The following is a 21,654-nucleotide window of genomic DNA, read 5'->3' on the forward strand; positions in this document are numbered from 1 at the left end:
TTTGACCTTACTTTTTGTGTTGTTTTGTTCGTTCTTTGGTTCGGTTTATTAAGGAAAAATATCTTCAGTGGGAAAATCTGTTAGCAAATTCGCCAGTTGTACATTGTATTGTAAATTCTCATTTATCTTGTATTTATTACAAGCAATGTGTAAGTTTTGGTTTACTTCCCTCTATAAAAAAAAATGATAAAGTGAATTCTTAAAATGGAGAGATCTCATCTCACAAGTTGGAGTAGAACAATGTGTAATCAGAAAGAATCTGACTTAACTTGGTATAACCTTCACACAAAAGATTTGTTCGGTTTATTAAGGAAAAATATCTTCAGTGGGAAATCTGTTAGCAAATTCGCCAGTTGTACATTGTGTTGTAAATTCTCATTTATCTTGTATTTATTACAAGCAATGTGTAAGTTTTGGTTTACTTCCCTCTATAAAAAAAATGATAAAGTGAATTCTTAAAATGGAGAGATCTCATCTCACAAGTTGGAGTAGAACAATGTGTAATCAGAAAGAATCTGACTTAACTTGGTATAACCTTCACACAAAAGATTTGTTCGGTTTATTAAGGAAAAATATCTTCAGTGGGAAATCTGTTAGCAAATTCGCCAGTTGTACATTGTGTTGTAAATTCTCATTTATCTTGTATTTATTACAAGCAATGTGTAAGTTTTGGTTTACTTCCCTCTATAAAAAAAAATGATAAAGTGAATTCTTAAAATGGAGAGATCTCATCTCACAAGTTGGAGTAGAACAATGTGTAATCAGAATGAATTTGACTTAACTTGGTATAACCTTCACACAAAAGATTTGTTGCCATTTTAACTTACTTCTATATATAAAAGAGAACAATCTGAATTCTTTCTTCATCACTTGTACAACAAAAAAGAAACAAGAAAAATTTTGAAGGTTACAATTTGCAATGGAGAAATGTCTCTTAAGCACGTCTTCTTGTTCTCTCTCACATTCATAGCATTTTGTAATGTTTCCTTCTATGATAACTTCTTCTGTGTTATATGATTTTTGCTTCGGTTTTGTTTTGACGGTTTTTGTGTGTGTTTGTGGAAGGTTTGTCTATGGGTGACGCGAGAGAGATGGCAGTGAACTGCATCGGAGGAAAATGTCTTGAAGCATCAACAATGGATACTTATGAGACCAATGTATCTTGCCGCAGAGATAACGAATGCATCAAGTACTGTCCTAAGGGCTGCAAGATTGTTAACTGTAATTTTGGAACCTGTTTCTGTGAGTGTTAAAGAGATCGGAAAATACCATACAATTTCTACTTATAAGACAGATAGGAACAAGACATATTCCATTACATATATTAAAAAATATCTCTGCATCACTCTATATAATTGCAATTTTGATATAATTATGTACTGAAGGCCTGAAACAGGTTCAACATATGTTTTCATGTTCCAAATATGTTTTACATATCTTATGAGAAAGCTCTCTCTCTCTTTCTAACACAGACTTCAAATTTGGTTTCTTCAGTTAATCTTTAAGTTTGGTGCTTGCTTTCGAACAAGTTAATAGTATACAAACCAGAGAAAGAGGTGACTGGATGGGCAGACCACAACTGTTAAATATTTAGAACCCGACAACTAGTTAGATGACAATGAATCAAAGAAGAAATCAGAGACACCAAATCTTTATTTATGCTTGTCAAGCATCAAAAGTGAAGACTCAAGAATGATACATCGATAAAGGAAGATATACAGTAAAACCTCTATAAATTAATAAGGTCGGGACCATGAAATTTTATTAATTTATAGAGGTTTTAATTTATCGATAAATTAACAAAATATTAATTTATGAAGAGGATTTTTCATTTTTATTTTGAAAAAATTCTATTAAAAGATAAGATATTTTTGTTATAATTTGCATTTTTGTCGAAATTTTTTAATTTCTAATTCCATATATTCTTTTATAATTTACTAGAAAAAGTCCCACACTATGCGTGGCTAAAAAACCTAAAAATAATAAATTATACATTATTTTATAACTAATATATATTAAAATATATTTAGTTATTTTAAAATAAATTTAATAATAATTATCATAAATATTGTAACTATCATTATTCAAATTATTTACTATTTATTATATCTTTGAATATTAAGGTAAGAACTTCATAAGTATTTCGCATAGAAAATATTAACAAAAAGATAAATGAATTCAGTTGACCAAAAATATATATATATATATATATATTCTTATCGAAAACTTAAAGTATAATAGAAAACTTGCAATTTTGACACACATATACAATTACTAAATAAATAGCATTACAAACTTGATAAAAATCAATAAAGTTAAATTATTTGATTTAATTAAAAAAATTTGTGAGTTTTTTTTTTTTTTAAACAAACAAATTAATTTTAAATCGACATAAGTTCCACCAGTGATTTCGGTGAAGATTATATATTTTGTATAAGCTCATCATTCATCAGATCTTGTACATTCTATACCATCCTCATCCATGTAATTTCTTTCCAGATTACCTTATTTGCCCACAAAGACATCATGAGCAATTATGATGGTCCACAACAAAATTTAATAAGCAAAATATAATGTAAATTGAACATGATAAGTAAAAGATAAACACTCGGCTTAAGTTCTTGATGGAGATAGATGGAGATGATGAACTTATCAAATTATGATGACCAATACAATGACATGAATTCATATATTTAGTAGACATTCTTCTCACTCTCACCATAGTTTACTGTTTAGTACATAATTTTTTTTGTTTTGTGAAGAGCAAACTTTTTAAACTTGACCAAAAAAACCAAATAAGTACATATATGAGTAATGTATGTATATTAAAATTCTAAACTAATGGAAGATACAAAAAGTAACCGCACATCAAAATAAAAGGTGATAGTGATTTGAAGCAGCACCAACCTAAAATATCATAAGTATCTAATGAATATTTGGTTTTATGTCCATCATTTGGTTGACTACTCAAAGACTAATATTTTAGAAACTTAATAAAATAGACATGCTAAACAACATTTCCCAACTTCAAACCATGAAGAAGAAGTAGAAACTGAATGTAAAGAAGATAGACATACCTTGTGCAAAAGTGAGCCTTAGACATGTTTATTTCTGCATATGCTCCAAATTTTAAATTAAATTATAAAATTTCATATTAAAAATTTTATAAAGTTATGTGAGGTGATAATAGGATGTTTGATGAAGATTTTGTCTTGATATTTATAGAGAAAAATTGTTTTTTTTTTTTAAGTTTTGTTTATGCAATAATACTTCAGTATTACCATGAAAGGTTTTCAATTTTTTTTTTCCAAACATCATGGGACTTATGGTTACATTTCTAAATAAATACCATAAATTTTGATTGTTGTTTTTCATCTTTATTGTAAAACATAAATTGTATGGCAATTAATACATTAAATTTTATCGTGGGAGTTACATTATAAAAAATAATATACAATAAATTATTATTAAATCTTGAAGTTATTTAATAATTAATACAAAAAATGGCACCGACTGAATACATGATGGATCTTAAGAATTCAGATTATGGCAATTCTATTTTTATGTCTTGAAATTATTTTAATTTATCCAATAAATAAATTGATCATACAGAAAAAATTATATTTTCGAAAAAAATAAATAAATAGCATATTTTATATCTTTAAATTATTTTAACATAAAATGAATTGATAATATGATGTAAAAATTGTGAACTAAATATTTTAACAACAAAGAAATATTATAATTTTCATATTTTCATATCTTTATATTATTTTAGATTGAAATTAATTGATCTTATTTTAGAATAAAATGAATTGATAATATGATGTAAAAAATTGTGAACTAAATACTGGAAAATATCTTACAATATTAATAATATTATGGTAACTATAAAATATTGATAAATGATACTTCATTAGAGAAAATTTAATTACTAAAAAAAAAATTTAATTACTAAATGGGTATTGAAAAATTGTAGGTTATTTTTTAGTATAAAAGTATAATTAAATCTTATGAAAATAATAAATTAAAATTTTAGAAGAATGACACATGTCAAAAGAATAGAGTGCCACTTGTCAGCTTATTAGAGAATGAGTTTGAAGTTATTTAAGAATTAATACAAAAAATGTGATAATATTAGAAAATATTTTACCATATTGGTAATATTATGGTAACTATATAAAATATTAATACCTCATTAGAAAATATATAATTCCTAAATGGATATTGAAAAATGATAGGTTATTTTTTTAGTATAAAAGTATAACTAAATCTTATAAAAAAATAGAGTGAAAAATAACGCATGTAAAAAAAATAGAGTGCCATTTGTCATTTTATTAGAACATGAGTTTCAAAAAACCTTACTTATATTATATAAGATACCCTCTACGTTACTCTTTTTTTTGGTCAACAACTTAATAGGTACGTAATTATATATATATATATATATATATATATATATATATATATATATATACCACTGCAGGCAGTCGACCAAAAATTAAAAATGTAACCGTTAATGACTAGGTCATGTAAACCACAAACATTTTATGAACATGAAAAGTAAGAACCATGGAATAATTCCATCTCTTCACTTCATTAGTAGTAAAGTATAACCTTAGCGTTCCTTGTATATATTTTTGAAGGTTGTTGTTACCTTGTTGCCGTGTTGAGAAACTGTCAAAAGAGGTAGATTTTGCACCAGCTGCCAAGAAAATATTAGATAAAAATCAAAAATCTAATTGTACAACTTGAAAATTAAAGAGGAAGAAAAAGATAAAACAATGGTGGCTTAGCTTTTGTTGATTTGGACACAACATTGTTTAGGGTCAAGTTAAACTTGCTTTTTTGTACTTTTGTTTCTGGGATTTTGTTTGTTATTGTTAATGATAATTTGATATGTGGTTGTTGAGGGGTAGTAACGTGTGTTTAATTATCCGAGTCCGAGCAAGTACTTATATTCGACCAACCCGATATTAATAGACAACCGGTATAATAATGTATCTCTGTACACCTACATACCGTCCCTCGTCCACGCAATCGTATAATAATGTGAACTGTGTGGTGGTACCCAAACAAGTAACCATCTTATTCAATTGACCTAATAATGTGAGTAGAGGTCTACGATTTCTAATTAGAGTATAGGAAACCAAAAAGAAAATCGTATTTTCAGAAGACTTGGATGAGCTGTTAATTTTTACTCCTTCTGGTTTTTTTTAGTTGTCATTCTAGACTAAATTTTTTGTTTTCCAATACTTGTCATTTTAGGTTTTCAATGCATATGTTTGGTAAAAATATCAATTTTATCCCAACAATTTGAATGCTTTGACCAATAAAAAAATTAGAAAATATATTAAAGAAGGGGTATAAGAGAACATTGATCTATTTTCTTAATCTGTGTGCAAAGCACTAAAATGACAAGAAAAAAAAAACGGGAGGGAGTATATTTAGTGAATCAAAGCTCATATACTGTTTCCTAAAGAGTAGGTAAAAGTGAGTCAAAATCTCATATCATTTCTAAAGAGAAAGTGAGAACTACTTGATGTACTGACCCCGTAGCTACATGCATCATTAATATTGATATGTCCCGTGTCCACATAGTTCCGTGAACATTTCATTTAATGATTTGAATTCTTCTTCTTCTTTTTTTTCTTTTGTGAAATTTGAGGTGGCTATTAATATCCACTTGATAAACCATATGTATCACATGTTGTGACGATACATTATAAACTTATAAGAAATAGATATATATATGAGAATGCTCAAACACTTCCATTACAAAATGGCGTTTTGGCTAAGTTTGATCTTTTGCTTTTTCACATTTGCTTCCTCATCTCCACCGGATGATCCTGTCAAGTGTGAGTCCGGAAACACAGTGTGCACGGTGACGAACTCGTACGGGGCTTTTCCCGACCGTTCTATATGCAAAGCAGCGAAGGTGGAGTACCCAAGATCCGAGGAGGAGCTGGTGTCTGTGGTTGCTGCCGCCACTAGAGCCGGCCAGAAAATGAGAGTCGTGACTCGGTACTCTCACAGTATCCCAAAGCTGGTTTGCACTGACGGCAAAGACGGGGTTCTCATAAGCACCAAGTTTTTGAACAACGTGGTGCGAACCAACCAGGAAGCCAAGACCATGACCATTGAGAGCGGCGTGACGCTAAGGCAGCTGATCGAAGAAGCGGCTAAACTAGAGCTGGCTTTGCCATACGCACCGTATTGGTGGGGACTTACGGTTGGAGGAATGATGGGGACAGGTGCTCACGGAAGTTCACTGTGGGGTAAAGGAAGTGCGGTGCATGATTACGTGACCGAGATAAGATTGGTTAGTCCCGGTTTGGCTTCTGATGGGTATGTGAAGGTTCGAGTTCTTAACGAGACTACCGATCCCGAGGAATTTCGTGCGGCCAAAGTTTCTCTAGGTGTTCTTGGTGTTATCTCTCAAGTCACTTTCGAGTTGCAACCGATGTTCAAAAGATCGTTAACGTACGATATGATAAACGATTCGGATTTCGGAGATCAAGCGGTGTCTTTTGGCGAAAAACATGAGTTTGCGGATTTCATATGGTTACCAAGTCAAGGCAAAGTGGTGTATCGTATTGATGACCGAGTTCCGCTTAACACTTCAGGAGGTGGTTTGTTTAATTTTTTCCCGTTCCGTCCACAACTCTCGGAAGCGTTAGCCATTGATAGATCCATAGGTGAATTCTTTATTTCTCAAGATAATTAATACAAATATTTATGATCTGCATAGTTATAATATTTTCTTATATACCTTTGATTCATGTTATGAAGAGGAGAGTGACGAGGCAAACGAAAATGCAAACATGAAGTGTGAGAGAGCAAAGCTAGTAACGTCGTTTTTGTTTTCAGTCTCATACGGTTTGACTAACAACGGTAATTTGTTCTCACTTGCTTATACTTTGTTGATTGTGACAAAACTTTATATTACAATTTACACTTACACATAATCATCACTTGTAAATTTGCACGGGCAGGCCTAACATTCACAGGGTATCCGGTTATCGGATTGCAAAACCGTATGATGTCTTCCGGTTCATGTCTAGACAGTCGTCAAGACGGACTGATCACAGCTTGTCCGTGGGATCCGAGGATAAAAGGCCAATTCTTTCACCAAACAACATTCAGTGTTCCTCTCACACGTGTCAAAAGTTTCATCGAAGACATCAAAGCACTAGTTAAGATCAACCCGAAATCTCTATGCGTTCTTGAAGGCAGCAACGGTATTCTCATCCGCTACGTCACATCCTCTACCGCTTTCCTTGGGAAAGAGGAAAAGGCTTTAGACTTTGACCTAACTTACTACAGAAGCAAAAAAGATCCTTTAGCACCGCGTCTATACGAGGATTACATTGAAGAGATCGAGCAAATGGCGATATTTAAATACAATGCGTTACCACATTGGGGTAAGAATAGGAACCTAGCGTTTGATGGCGCTATCAGAAAATACAAGAATGCAAACGATTTTTTGAAAGTAAAAGAAAGATTCGATTCTTTAGGATTGTTTTCGACGCAGTGGACCGATCAGATTCTAGGTTTAAAAGGAAACGTGACGATTTTGAAACAAGGATGTGCATTGGAAGGGCTGTGTATTTGTTCAGAGGATTCTCATTGTGCTCCTAACAAAGGCTACTTGTGTCGACCAGGTAAAGTCTATAGAGAGGCTAGAGTTTGTACTCGTGTAAGTGCTTGATGTTTTGGTCCTTATGATTTTTGTTTCTTTGTTCTACTATTTCGTACTAGAAGAAAACAGAGCAAATATGAGAACAGAGCAGTGTACTATGTTCATTCACGAAACGAAGTCGTATTGGATGCTATGTTATGTGTATCATTTACACGTGTCGAGTAATGATTAGATGATCAAATTATTATAAGAAACTCGCACGCTCTCACTCGCACGTGTATAGAGAGGAGCAGAGTAGGTGGGTTTAGGGTTTAAAGATTCTAGACTCTTCCAAAATATTATCGATCCAACGGCTCAGATTTAACCTAACGCTTTTGACGACACGATCCTCGCGAGCTTCACCAGTCCGTTTTGCACTATGCAACCAAATACACTTTTAGTATCGAATAAATTAAAATAAAAATCATAACTTTACAGTCGCATAAATCGAACTACTTCTTCTTCTTCACAAGAAACCTCTCAAAGTCGCTAAAACCCTCTTGATCCGTCTCTTTGATCGCTTCTCTCTGTAAGTGTTTAAGTTTAATCATGTTTTTTCTCATTTCAATCAAGTATTGGTGTAAAAGTTGGTTGCTTTCAGATTACCCTTGTTTTGATTTGTGTCGATGATTACGAAGTTTTCTGATTTGGTTTTGTGTCTTTAGGTTTTGTTTAGAGTCCCAATGAAAACAATAAAGTTATGATTTTTATGTGTGTTTTTGTTCTTGTTTTCTTGCAGAGAGTGAGAACTATGGCATCAACCTTTAGCGCAACGTCTTCAATGGGATCATCTTTGTTAGCTCCTCCTTCGAATAGATTGTCATCTTTTGTTTCGATCTCTTCAAGTTCTTTTGGGAAGAGTCAGAGTATTGCTCAGAGGAAAGCAAGGTTTCCCAAAATCTATGCGGCTAAGGAATTACATTTCAATAAGGACGGGACTGCGATTAGGAAGCTTCAAGTTAGTCAAATGATTGTTTTTTTCTGATTTGATTTTGTGCTTTATAGGTTCACTATTGAATAACGTATTATCATCTCACTGTGTAGGCTGGTGTGAATAAACTTGCGGATTTAGTTGGTGTTACTCTAGGTCCTAAAGGCAGGAATGTTGTTTTAGAGAGCAAGTATGGTTCTCCTAGAATCGTAAATGACGGTGTAACAGTTGCTAGAGAGGTATGATATTGGTGTCTCCTGTTGCATCTAATGTGTAATCTGGTGTGCAATTGCTTTGTAGATTTGTAAAGCTTTTGCTTTTTTGTTAGGTTGAGCTTGAGGATCCTGTTGAGAACATTGGTGCTAAGCTAGTGAGACAAGCTGCTTCCAAGACTAATGACTTAGCTGGTGATGGAACAACGACTTCTGTTGTTCTTGCGCAAGGTCTTATTGCTGAAGGTGTAAAGGTTTGTAATTTTTGGTCTTTCTTTGTGAATTGAAACAAATCAATGTTTTTATTGCTGTGATGTGATGTAAACTGAATTATGCAGGTGGTGGCTGCTGGTGCAAATCCGGTTTTGATTACCAGAGGAATAGAGAAAACTACCAAGGCTCTTGTCGCCGAGTTGAAGAAAATGTCTAAGGAGGTAACTTTGACTTAACCAGATTCTGGAACGTATATTCATGTCCTTTTAGAGAGTTCTTGATCCTAGCTCTGTTTTGAATTGCAGGTCGAAGACAGTGAACTTGCAGATGTGGCAGCGGTTAGTGCAGGAAACAATTACGAAGTAGGCAATATGATTGCAGAAGCAATGGCAAAAGTTGGTCGTAAAGGTGTTGTCACACTCGAGGAAGGAAAAAGCGCTGAGAATAGCCTTTATGTAGTTGAAGGAATGCAATTTGATCGTGGCTATATCTCTCCTTACTTTGTCACTGACAGTGAGAAAATGTCTGCAGAATACGAGAACTGCAAGGTCTTAATCATTGCTTATAAGTAACATCCTGTTTGCTGATCAAAAACAGCCGGAGCTTTAAATTATTTATCTCTTCTTGTTTTTTTTTTACAGTTGTTTATTGTTGACAAGAAGATAACACATGTTAGAGACATTATGACGATTCTGGAAGATGCTATTAAAGGTGGATACCCGCTTTTGATCATTGCTGAAGATATTGAGCAAGAGCCATTAGCGACTCTTGTTGTTAACAAGCTTCGTGGTACTATTAAAGTTGCTGCTTTGAAAGCTCCTGGATTTGGGGAGAGGAAAAGCCAGTACCTCGATGACATTGCTACTCTTACAGGAGGTGAGACCAAAATACTAAATGTTTGTTTTATCACTGTTTCTATATTGAAAAAAGCCATGTTTAGTGTCTAATGTTGTGGTGTTTGTTTTTATCTTTGTAGCTACTGTGATTAGGGAAGAAGTTGGACTTCAGTTGGAAAAAGTTGGACCAGAAGTTTTGGGTAATGCCGGTAAAGTGGTTCTCACAAAAGACACTACAACGATCGTTGGTGATGGAAGTACTGAAGAAGTTGTGAAGAAGAGAGTTGAACAGATCAAGAATCTTATCGAGGTAATGGTAACATCTCAACCAATGAGATTTCCCAATAACTGATTTTATTTTGCAGCTATTAAGTCTTTTGGTTTGTGTAGGCTGCTGAACAAGACTATGAGAAGGAAAAGCTTAATGAGAGAATCGCTAAATTATCAGGCGGTGTTGCTGTAATTCAGGTGAGATAATAAGAAACAAACCACATGATGCAAAATATTGTCATTGTATGTAATAAAAAATTTAAGAATCTAAACGTTTTTTTATTCTTTAGGTTGGAGCACAAACTGAGACAGAGCTTAAGGAGAAGAAATTGAGAGTTGAAGATGCTCTTAATGCTACAAAGGTAACATCATCTCGAAGCAAAGAGTCTTGAAATGTTTCATCATATCGTAGATAGATACTAATCTGTTGAACCTTTAAATCAGGCGGCTGTGGAAGAAGGTATTGTTGTTGGAGGTGGTTGTACTCTACTAAGACTTGCATCGAAAGTGGATGCCATTAAAGAGACTCTAGCAAACGATGAAGAAAAGGTTAGTCCAGAAGAGTTGCACAGCAGAAATAAAAACATGAATAATAGTTTGTGGGTTATAATGCCATTTTTCAAATCATCATAACCTCCAGGTCGGAGCTGACATTGTTAAGAAAGCATTGAGCTACCCACTGAAGTTAATCGCCAAGAACGCTGGTGTCAATGGTAGTGTCGTCAGTGAGAAGGTAAATCAATCTCCTAATAAAGATTGCAAGCTTGAGTCTTTTGGGATATGGAAACTAAGTGAATGGCTTTTTTCCTTTGTCAGGTTCTCTCTAATGACAACCCTAAACACGGTTACAACGCTGCAACTGGCAAATACGAAGATCTAATGGCTGCAGGAATCATTGATCCAACCAAAGTGAGCGAAGTTCCTTACTTGTATGTTTTGGCAGATTGGAATCTTCTGTTTTGCATGCTAACCGAGTATTTTTCTTATTTAAGGTTGTGAGATGTTGCTTAGAGCATGCTTCATCTGTGGCGAAGACATTCTTGATGTCTGATTGTGTTGTTGTGGACATCAAAGAGCCTGAATCAGCAGCTCCTGCTGGAAACCCTATGGGCAATTCAGGTTTGTCTTAGTTCTTCTTCTTGAATCCCTCTGAGAACCATCAGCGAATTCTGCAACTTATTTTTCTAATTTAAAAACCCTCTCTTGATTTTCAGGTTACGGCTTCTAAGTTAGCAATGAGAACAGAGTAGTGTCTAAGGAAGCAAAAGCCACGACGACTTATTAGTTGTTTATTTCATGATCTGAATCATCTTTTATCCAATATAAATTTTATGTTTTTCCAGTGACCTGAAGAACATATAATTTGTGGAAAAACATATAATTTGGCTGTGTGTACTCTGTTTCAAGATCCAAGTCATTCAATATAATAACTTCACTGAAGAATTGTTAGTGGCTTCCATAGCCAATATCTTGATTTATTGTTCGTTGCATGATTATTAATTCATAGCTAACTAGGCTTATAAATTTAAAACCTGTAATCTCAGTCATGATAAAATTGTAATCTATTTAGTTAGTTCAAGAATTCTCTTTACCTGAGTTACTTATTAGTAGATTAGACTAAAATGAGTCTGTTACGTAAACGAGTACACTACAACATTTGTAAAGCTGACTGGTTTTCCTAACTCTTTCCCCTTTTTATTTGGTTTTATACTTAACTACTTAAGTTTAACAAAGAAAGATATTGTTGACTATTAATGAGGAGTTTTTAGAAATAACTTATAGCAACTTCTAAACTCATTATTTACTTTGGTTGTTCATCAATTTTTTTATTTTTCTTTTATTTTAATAAAGCCACATTTGTTGAGTTTTTAAGTTAATAGCAAAGTGAACAAATGAAAAAATAGTAAGTGATCTTCCTAGTAATTTCCTATTAACTTTTTTTGGTTATCCTTCAATTTCAATCTATACAAAGTATCTAATCGACGATGGAAATTTTTCTAAGATCATTTTCAAAGTCAATCATACTTTAAAAGCTGTGAGTGGGGTTCCACTATAACTCTTGACTCTCTCTTTCATAACTTTTTGTTTTTTTTTGGGTTTGTTCATATATTTAAAGTTGATAATGAATTAACGGAAGTGAGAGCTACTTTAGTAAATCTTCCTTGAAATTTATTTTGGTTTATTTGATTACAACAAAATTCTACAATTTAAAGAACGTTCTGTAAAGTTAAGCACACTTTGAAAACTGCAAGTAAAGTTATACTATTTTTGCAAACCTCTCTTAGCCACTTATTTTTCTTCTAATTAAAAATGACTTTACGTCTTTAATGTGATTTATAAGATTTATCTATTGTTGACCCTGCAGGAGCAAATCCATTTCGAGTTCTCTTGGTTTAATTAGTTATAGATCATACTGTTATTATATACAGCTTCTAAATTAGCAATGAGAATATAATCTGAAGAGGCAAAAGCTACCACTAAAAGTCTTCAATGTCCGATCTAAACGCACCTATATTTCTTAATGTACAATTATATATATTCTATTCTCGTGGCTTGATGAGAGTTAGAATCTGATTTGCCACCACAAACATATAGTTTTGGTCGTGTTCTCCAGAACAAAACAAGAAGTCATCTTTTGAACTGAAGAATTGCATTAAACATTTTTTTAGCTTGTAGATCACGTGACAATGGAGAAGATGTTTGATAGCAATAAATCGATATAGACTGTGTCACTGTGAGCTATGTACATTAGGGTTCCAGTTGTGCTTGTCACACCATTCGCTATCTTTTCTTTTTTTTTTCGCTTTCAAGAGGACAAATAAAATTATTTTGTTCTTGTTAAAAAAGTCTTTTGACGGCTGAATGATTTGATTGATTTTACTATTTTATTTTAGTTTGAAAAGTAACAGTATCTAATTTTTCAACTGTAAAGGAATCTTTGTTCGATTGTTTTACTCATACTATTGAGATATTGTTTCTGAATCATTTATTTGAAAAAAACAAATCAGCAGGGTAAATTCAAGTTATTTTCTCAGGAAATTAACAAAATAAAAGATCTTCTCAAGAGTTTTACTGTACTATTTTTAGAGACGTTTACGATTTATTTTATTTCTCACAACTTACAAGTTCGTATTAAACTATATTCTTTATTGTTACCCAAAAGAGTGAAACACTACAAGTAAAGATGATCCAAGTTGATCATGAATTTAAGGTAAAAGACAACAATTTAGTAGTCTTCCTAGAAACTTCTTTTCAACGTTTGATTTATTAGTGCGTAGCAATTTGTGTATGAGTCATTTTTATAGAAATCAAGACGTTCGAAAATCAAAAGTAAGTTAAATCAAACAAATTAGTTTGAATGGTGGCAATACAAAAGCGGAGCCGGAGATATATTTGTTGAATGGAGATCGAAACAAGTATTAACAATTACCAAAATTAATTCATTTGAACTAGTCTATAAGATGTTTTAATTTATTGTCTGAAGTACATTATAGTTCTCAAATAAATAACTAATTATACTAAAAAATTAGTTACAATTACAAATGACATGTTATAAATATATATATATATATATTAATTTCCATATATTAGAAATGACACGTTATTTTCTAATTATTTATTTTGGTAAAAAATATACATAACTCTCATTACTAAGTAATTTTTTAGTTTTTTTTTACAAATATAATTAATTAATGGTCACAACATAATGCATGTTGTTGAAAAAAAATATCACATCAGTCCATCATTTTAAATTTTCTACAGAGTGATGTGATAATACTATTTTTAGCCAGTTATTATCACATCACTCATTAGTTTTTATCTTCTCACGTCAATCAGATTTCACAATAAATATATAAAGAAAGTTCTTTTTTGTAAAATATATTTATAGTATAATCATATATACTAAATAAAATATTCTCGTGAATTTATGCAGATACAGAAAAAGTGAATTATAGTATCGTATTACAACTCTTTTGCATATTGCAAATCGTTTAATATCAGTCCTAACTCTTAGAAAAGGTGTTTAATCTTCAACCGACGTGTATATACAATACACATCATACTTCGTATACACCTCCATAATCGTTACGTTAACAAGTATTGGTGTGAGAATGTTGATTATGATACTAGCTAGCAAACCCCAAAGACTCGCTCATTCATGACATGAATTTTTTTCTAGCTTTTAATCACAAAACCCAATTAAATTAATACAAACACATACGTTACTTGTATACATACATAAATCTATTACGCGTAATATAAATGTAGAGAGAGAAGAAGAAGAAAACAAACAAGAGCATTAATCAAACGAAAGAAAGAATATAATTTTATAGTTTAGGTATATAAAAGAGTGATTTTGTGGGCAGACCTGTCTTGCTTGATCTTCCAAATCTTTTGTTTCTGAATTTTCATTTGCAACCAATAAAATTTTTTTAAATTAATGTTTGGTTGAAAAAAAAATGAGTGAGTGATGCGATAACACTACTTTTAACTACTTAATAATTCTTATCTTTTCACGTCACTCAGATTTCATAATAAATACATAGAAAAAAAAGTTTTTTTTTGTAAAATATATTTATAATATGATCATGTATCTCTTTGCATATTGCAAATCGTTTAATATCAGTCTTAACTCCTAAAAAAATTAAAGGTGTTTAATTTTCAACAGGCCTGATATACAATACACATCATACATCGTATACACCTCCATAATCGTTACGTTAAAAAGTATTGGTGTGTGAATGTGATTATGATACTAGCTAGCAAACCACAAAGACTCACTCATTCATGAGTCATGACATGAATTTTTTTTCTAGCTTTTAATCACAAAACCCAATTAAATTAATAGAAACACATACGTTACTTACTTATAAAACTTTTGTATACATACATAAATCTATTACGCGTAAATGTCATATAAATATATAGAGAGAGAGAAGAAAACAAAGTAACAAACAGAAGCATTAATCAAACGAAATAAAGAAAAAAAAAAAAAGGGACAGAAACGTTACCAAAAGAAGGTAGAGAGAGACTTATAAGTTTGTAACCAAAATTCATAAAAGACCTTTCCATTTTCATGCATACCTATTTCTTTCTTTTTTTTTCCAAAAAATCTTATTTATTACAATTCTCCACTTCTCATAACGAAAAAAAAATTCAAAGATCCCTATTTTTTTTAATTTGTTTTACTTTACACACTAACCAACTTAATTTTGTTACTAAAAAAAATTAAAAAAAATTTAAAGACTTCAATATTATTTTTTTTTGTTGTTGTTCAGTACTATATTACTCCTTCTTCTTCACGCCGCCTACCAAATATATAAACACACTCTCTCTACATATCTCTCTCTCTAATCTCTCGCACTCTCTTTGCATTTTCCTCTGAATTTTCCTTGCAAAATTTTTCATTCTTTGTTTTTCTCTCAATCTTTTTTTTTCTTTTCCTATTTGGGTAAAAAAAGAAGTGTTTGCCTTTTTATTTTTCTGGTTCTTTAAATCTCTTCTTCTTCTTCTTCTCTTTGCGTGTGTGAGATATTTTTCTCCTATTTCATCATCACCTTTTTTCAGATTGGTGATTTTATATGTTTTTAATGGTTCCTCTTCGACCTCACTGGTATGGTTCTCTCTCTCTCTCTTTTATACCTCTCATTGTCTCGTCGTCACTGATCTCTCTCTAGTGGGTTTCGTCTAAATAAAAGTATGAAGTTTTTTGATCGGAGTTATATAATTAAAGATCGGATTTTTCATACCTGATCGTCGTACATTATCATCTGGGTCTTTTCTCAAAACTCATATCTTTTTTTTTTTTGTTTATTTCTTCTCTACGATCGATCATATAGATTTATACTCGATTCTGGCTCTTTTTTAGCGTCCGTACAGTTTTTGATCTAATGATTTTGTTTGATCGCTCTGTGTTTTGATTCATATGTTATATACTGCTTGATCTCACAATGTAATTTTGAGTCATATGGTTCTGAGTGATTCAGCTTTGTGACAGTAAAAATCATATTTGTTCTTATGTTTTGTTAAAGTACTGAGTTTTTTTTTTTTTTGGTTTAATTTTCTTGATTTGAAGTAAGAGACAAAAAGTAATTAGAAAACAAAAAAGATTAGTGTTTTGTTGCTGCTGCTGCTGATTAGCTAGCTAGTGGTGGATTCTTATCCCGATGATGATGTCTTGTGTTTTTGTAACGATTTTTTTAATTATATTTTCAGAAAAGGTCTTACTTTAATAAGAACAACAAGCTTGTGACACACTAAGATCTTTTTGTCTGTCTTGTTTTTTTTTTTTGTTGCAGTTGTCAAGAGTAAATCACTGATCATCATCAAAGTTTGCATTTTTACCTACTGGGTGAGTGTTGTGTATATCTTAGTCAGAGATGGATCGAAGCAGACATGAGCCAGAGTATATTGACGAATTTGAGAAGATTCTTGGTGAGATCCCTAAAGTTACTTCAGGGAATGACTATCACAACCATTTCCCTATAAGTTTGAGCTCAAGCAGATCATCACAACAACCCATCAAGAAGTTTGATCAATATGTTCCTCAAGACCGCTCATTCACCACTTCTTTTGCTGATGAGTCAAACTTAAACTTTGGGTTCCCTACTCAAACTCTAGAGTCTCCTCATCCCACGTTCATTAACAATCCTCCTTACCACTCTCCAAGTAGCTCACCTTGTGTATATGACAAGTTTGATTCAAGAAAACTCGACCACCAGCTGATGTTTAGGAAGCTGCAACAAGTTGGTTACTTTCCTAATCTCTCCTCCGGGTACTCACCTGCTCAGCCTCAGCATTACCTGCCACCTTCGCAGCCTCTGTCTCACTATCCGCAGTTCGATCAGTCTCATATGAATTGGAGGAACATCGAAGAAGAAAACATTCAGAGGCTTAAACTTCAAGAAGAACAGTGTTTCTCCATGAACCCTCATTTCCTCCATCTTTACAATAAAAATCAGAGCATTCATACTTCTCCAAGACAGGAACATTTCGACTATCGCCAAGCTGAACAGTCTAACAGGAACTTGTTTTGGGATGGAGAAGATGGTCATGAAAGAGTGAGGAGGAGTATGGATGATGGGGTAAGGAAAATGTACTATCCAGAGAAAATTTTAATGAAATCTCAGGTTGGTTTGAACACAGCTAAAGTCATTAAGTATGGTCCTGGAGGTGATGATTCACAAGATGGAAGAGTTTGGTTGCAGAACCAATTCAATGAAGATCTCACAATGAGCCTCAACAATCTGACACTACAGCCTCAGAAGTATAACTCTCTTGCAGAGGCAAGAGGGAGGATATATTACTTGGCCAAGGATCAGCTCGGTTGTAGGTTCTTGCAGAAAATATTTGCTGAGAAAGATGGGAATGATATAGAGATCATCTTTAATGAGATCATTGACTATATCAGTGAGCTTATGATTGACCCTTTTGGAAATTATCTGGTCCCAAAGCTGCTCGAAGTATGCAATGAAGACCAAAGAATGAGGATTGTTCATTCCATTACTAGAAAGCCAGGACTGCTTATCAGAATCTCTTGTGATATGCACGGGTAAAAAACCGTAAAAGTCTTCTGTTAGATATGAATATCTCTGTTAATGCTCTTTTACCTGACTTGATATTTGTCATTTTAAAACAGGACTAGAGCTGTTCAAAAGATCGTTGAAACGGCTAAGCGACAGGAGGAGATTTCGATAATCATTTCTGCTTTGAAGTATGACATTGTGACTTTGATAAAGGATGTAAACGGTAATCACGTTGTTCAACGATGCTTGCAATATCTATTACCTCAATGTAGAAAGGTAATAACTTTTATTTACAGTTTACATTAGAGAGATCACTGTATTCAAAATGTGTTTTTGTTATAGTCTTTAATCCAGTTTCTGTATCCTCTTCAGTTTCTTTTCGAAGCTGCAATTACTCATTGTGTTGACCTTGCCACTGATAAACATGGATGCTGTGTTCTTCAAAAATGTCTTGCCCAATCTGAAGGAGAACAACAGAAACACTTAGTCTCAGAAATCACGTCCAATGCTCTATACCTCTCCCAAGACCCATTCGGGTATACTTGTCAATCTCTCTCTTTTGAGTTTTTTTTTTAAATCTAGTTCTTGTAATAATGGAGAAAGGATGCAAACTTTTTCGTAGGAACTACGTTCTTCAATATGTCTTTGAGCTTCAACTTCAATGGGCAACCTTCGAAATCCTCGAGCAATTAGAAGGAAACTACACGGAGTTATCGATGCAGAAATGTAGCAGCAATGTTGTTGAAAGGTGTCTGAAACTAGCTGATGACAAACACCGAGCTCGCATCATCAGAGAACTAATAAACTATGGTCATCTTGATCAAGTGATGCTTGACCCTTATGGAAACTACGTCATTCAAGCAGCTCTAAAACTATCCAAGGTAAACAAAAACCAATACACAAACAGTTCAATGATTCAGATTGTTTTTCAAATTCAGTTCCTAAAAAAAAAATCATATTGTTGCAGGGGAATGTGCATGGTCTTTTGGTTGATGCCATTAAGCTTCACATCCCATCTCTTCGTACCAATCCATACGGTAAAAAAGTCCTCTCTGCACTTAGCTCCAAGAAGTAAATCAGCAGGTAAAAAAAGAACTCAAAACTTTTCTAAAATCTTTTATTCATTCTTTCTCTTTCTCTTATGGTTTAATTTGTTTCCTTCTTGAAACTTGCAGGTCTGTAGCAAATGTTGCTGTTTGTTGTTGGTAAAGTTACCTTGTAAATGTAATATAATAAGAGCATAATTCGCAGGTTGTTTTTTGTTTGAAGGATTCAAAAAGATCCATAGAATGACTTTAAAATCTTAATATATATATCTACGCTCTGTTTCGACTCTTTCCTTTGTACAACTTGATAGATCATATCAAAATGTTTCTTATACATCAAAAAGAAAGAAGGAAAAAAAAGATTCATATCTTGTGTTTGTGGTATGGCTTTCTTGTAAAAGAAGTAAATGGGCTAATGAATAAAGAAATGTATGGTCAAGATTCAAAAGTTAGTGTTGGCTTCTCATACGTGTTGGACCGTTATAATTCATTCAGTACTTTTCAATTACATGAATAAAATAAAGTGTAACGATGATCGTGTCTAACAACAACAACATATATGAATTGATTGTGTCTAGAATATAATAAAGTGTTAAACTACTCAAACCCCCACAAGATGTGGGGGATGATGAATAAGACAAGTGTCTAAATCATAGAGGATGAAGAAGAGTCAAAGGCTTCTTATTTCATTAAACTAGTACAATACTGTCTAATCCTGGTTCGGTTCGGTCCTAAATCGTTCGGTTTTGTACTTTTGTTTCTAATGAAATCGAATCGGTTAAAAAATCTGATCTTTTAGGACCGAATCATCATCTCAAATGGGAAAACAAAAACAAAAAAATCCCACCTTTTTTGTTTTTGTTTACAATTTATACAACACACATACACACAGAGACAAATCAAAGAGAAGACGATTGTGAAAAAAGTAAATAAAAAATCCAAACTTTGTTGGAGATAAGACGATTGTGCAAAGCAGAGCAAGAGAGACATGGTGTTCCGTGGCGATACAGTGATGTCCGTAGCTCATATATCGGCGGAGATATTTCAGAGGCTACGTTTGATTCGGCCGTCAGATCGAATCAGCAGCGGAGAGATGTTACAGCTCGTTTGTTGTTTCCCGCTTCAGCAATTGGGTCGGTTCGTGTTTTGGTTCTGGAACTATATCTGTGTTCCACCTCCTGAGATTTTGTATTTTGATGGTCGTCGTGATGATGATATCGATGATGATGATGGTTATGGATCATCTTCTTCGTCTTCGATTGTTACTCATAATCACAATTACTATCATCTTCATTTGGAGTGACGATTTTTTCTGATTTTGTTTGATTGTAAAGTTTTCATTTTTATTTATATTTCTTACCCTTATTGTATAGAGAAAAGTTCATGTTTTGATTATTGGGGTTTGAAGTTATTGGGATTGTTGGATATATAATCTGAGTGTCTTCTTTTTAATCCACAGCATTTGGTGATGCATATATATAGTTTTAGCTTTCATCATCTTAGGCAAAGGAGCTTGCTTTGATCTCTAATACTTGTCCAAATCTATTGATGGAGATTATCTAAGCACAATTCGAGTTTATTCTGTTTTTAGGAAATATGGGAAATTTTGTTTGACCTAGCAATGTTTAGTTAGTGGAATTAGGAGGGTTAAGATTAAGGTTTTTGGAGCTTATCATGATGAATTTTAGCTAGAATCTAGGTCTTTTGTCGATATATTGTATTTGTGAAAGTTATTATAAGGTTACAGGGGATAATACTTTAGATGTGATCTATGCCGATGCATATATTCTTATGTTATTAGAAACTGGTTTGGATGATTACGTTCAAGTACTATCTTCTTCTTGTGGCATTCTACTAGATCATTTTGTTGCAATAGTGTGGATAGTTTGCTCTGGTTGTTACATATTGCTCTACCAGAAATGACGAGTGATCTTGGGGGTAAAGCAAGAAGGTACATCTATCAAATCTATGAACTCTCTTTAACGTGTTATTTGGAAGTGAATTACGTTTGTGCTGATTGTCTAATAAAGTCTTGACCTTAATTTTATGGGTATGTGTGAAGGTTTGATCATGATGAGTTTTTGTCAGAGATGAGACATCAAAGTTTGAGATCTCCTACTGATTAGTTCTTCCTAGTCTTCTTCCTGCAAGGTTGGAGAAGTTTTCTGGAATCCATTTCAAAATTTTCTTGTCATCTTTTCTTTGGATGTAATACTCTTTGTATATGTAAAAGTTTATAAGGTCTCCAAGTCTTCCGAGGTATTTTAAATTGGGAATCAAATTTGACTTTTAGCTTATAGAATTTGTTCTTGTTTCACATTAATAGATGTTTCCAATTTACTAAGTAAGGAAAAAAAAATTGTTGCGAGTTTCATTCATAGCTAAAATTTGGGCCAGCTCGATAAAGATTGGAATAACGGCAAAGTGATTGATTACCAAAAACAAATCAAATTTGGGCCAGCAGGCTAGGTCTCTACGAATGGGGGTCCAATCCCTACAGTGTACAAATGAGCAAAAACATAATCTAAACTTGGCTGTGTGGCATTCTTTAGGAAGCTCTCGTGCTTACGAAAATAGGACTCATGCAATGATGAAAACACAATATATCTATAAGATTCCACAATGACGAATCACGAAATTTTGATCAAATTCTCAAAGATCCACAAAATCTATCTCTGATGTAAGAACACTGCATTTTATAGATATGGCCAGTCATACTAGACAGATTGGACTGACTAATTTTTTTCACTTTCCTTTGTAAAATTATTATTATAATTACTGTTCTCACTCTCAGGATCCACTTGGACATATGTCCAAAATGGTTAAGGACAAAAAAAAATTGAGTTATGAAAAGAATATGCTATGCAGACATTTTCCAAAATTGCCTCAAAATGATATATTTTTTTTTTACAAGGACAAAAACAAAAAAACGGTAAGTC

General features: G+C 32.8%; 4 protein-coding genes across 5 annotated transcripts; all 4 read left to right on the forward strand.

The window, feature by feature from the left end:
* The first annotated feature begins 5,705 nt into the window (after window positions 1-5,705).
* On the forward strand, window positions 5,706-7,846 carry LOC104733335 (putative L-gulonolactone oxidase 4). The gene is made up of 3 exons (XM_010452921.2): window positions 5,706-6,698; window positions 6,793-6,894; window positions 6,996-7,846. Exons 1-3 carry the CDS (start codon window positions 5,753-5,755, stop codon window positions 7,709-7,711), a joined length of 1,764 nt encoding a protein of 587 aa, XP_010451223.2. The 5' UTR covers window positions 5,706-5,752; the 3' UTR covers window positions 7,712-7,846.
* A 75-nt stretch (window positions 7,847-7,921) lies between these two features.
* Window positions 7,922-11,583, forward strand: LOC104733346 (chaperonin 60 subunit beta 3, chloroplastic). 2 transcript variants are annotated; one of them, XM_010452931.3, is made up of 15 exons: window positions 7,922-8,210; window positions 8,421-8,639; window positions 8,726-8,851; window positions 8,941-9,078; window positions 9,163-9,258; window positions 9,343-9,585; window positions 9,679-9,913; window positions 10,014-10,183; window positions 10,264-10,341; window positions 10,434-10,505; window positions 10,588-10,692; window positions 10,784-10,876; window positions 10,960-11,052; window positions 11,136-11,262; window positions 11,358-11,583. In XM_010452931.3, exons 2-15 carry the CDS (start codon window positions 8,433-8,435, stop codon window positions 11,369-11,371), a joined length of 1,797 nt encoding a protein of 598 aa, XP_010451233.1. In that variant the 5' UTR covers window positions 7,922-8,210; window positions 8,421-8,432; the 3' UTR covers window positions 11,372-11,583. The 2 variants fall into 2 exon arrangements, with proteins under 2 accessions (XP_010451233.1, XP_087345862.1); XM_087489736.1 differs by lacking the exon at window positions 11,358-11,583 and having other exon boundaries at window positions 8,027-8,210; window positions 11,136-11,273.
* Window positions 11,584-15,302: 3,719 nt separating this feature from the next.
* LOC104733355 (pumilio homolog 12-like) lies at window positions 15,303-19,003 on the forward strand. Its single transcript, XM_010452940.2, has 7 exons — window positions 15,303-15,757; window positions 16,443-17,695; window positions 17,783-17,945; window positions 18,042-18,205; window positions 18,292-18,550; window positions 18,637-18,752; window positions 18,845-19,003. The coding sequence occupies exons 2-6, from the start codon at window positions 16,524-16,526 to the stop codon at window positions 18,742-18,744; spliced, it is 1,866 nt and encodes a 621-aa protein (XP_010451242.1). The 5' UTR covers window positions 15,303-15,757; window positions 16,443-16,523; the 3' UTR covers window positions 18,745-18,752; window positions 18,845-19,003.
* A 565-nt stretch (window positions 19,004-19,568) lies between these two features.
* LOC104733366 (uncharacterized) lies at window positions 19,569-20,167 on the forward strand. Its single transcript, XM_010452949.2, has one exon. The coding sequence runs from the start codon at window positions 19,704-19,706 to the stop codon at window positions 20,016-20,018; it is 315 nt and encodes a 104-aa protein (XP_010451251.1). The 5' UTR covers window positions 19,569-19,703; the 3' UTR covers window positions 20,019-20,167.
* Window positions 20,168-21,654: the final 1,487 nt, after the last annotated feature.

This window comes from Camelina sativa, chromosome 2 (genome assembly GCF_030686135.1).
Source record: "Camelina sativa cultivar CO46 ecotype springtype chromosome 2, ASM3068613v1".
NCBI classification, from domain to species: Eukaryota; Viridiplantae; Streptophyta; class Magnoliopsida; order Brassicales; family Brassicaceae; genus Camelina; species Camelina sativa.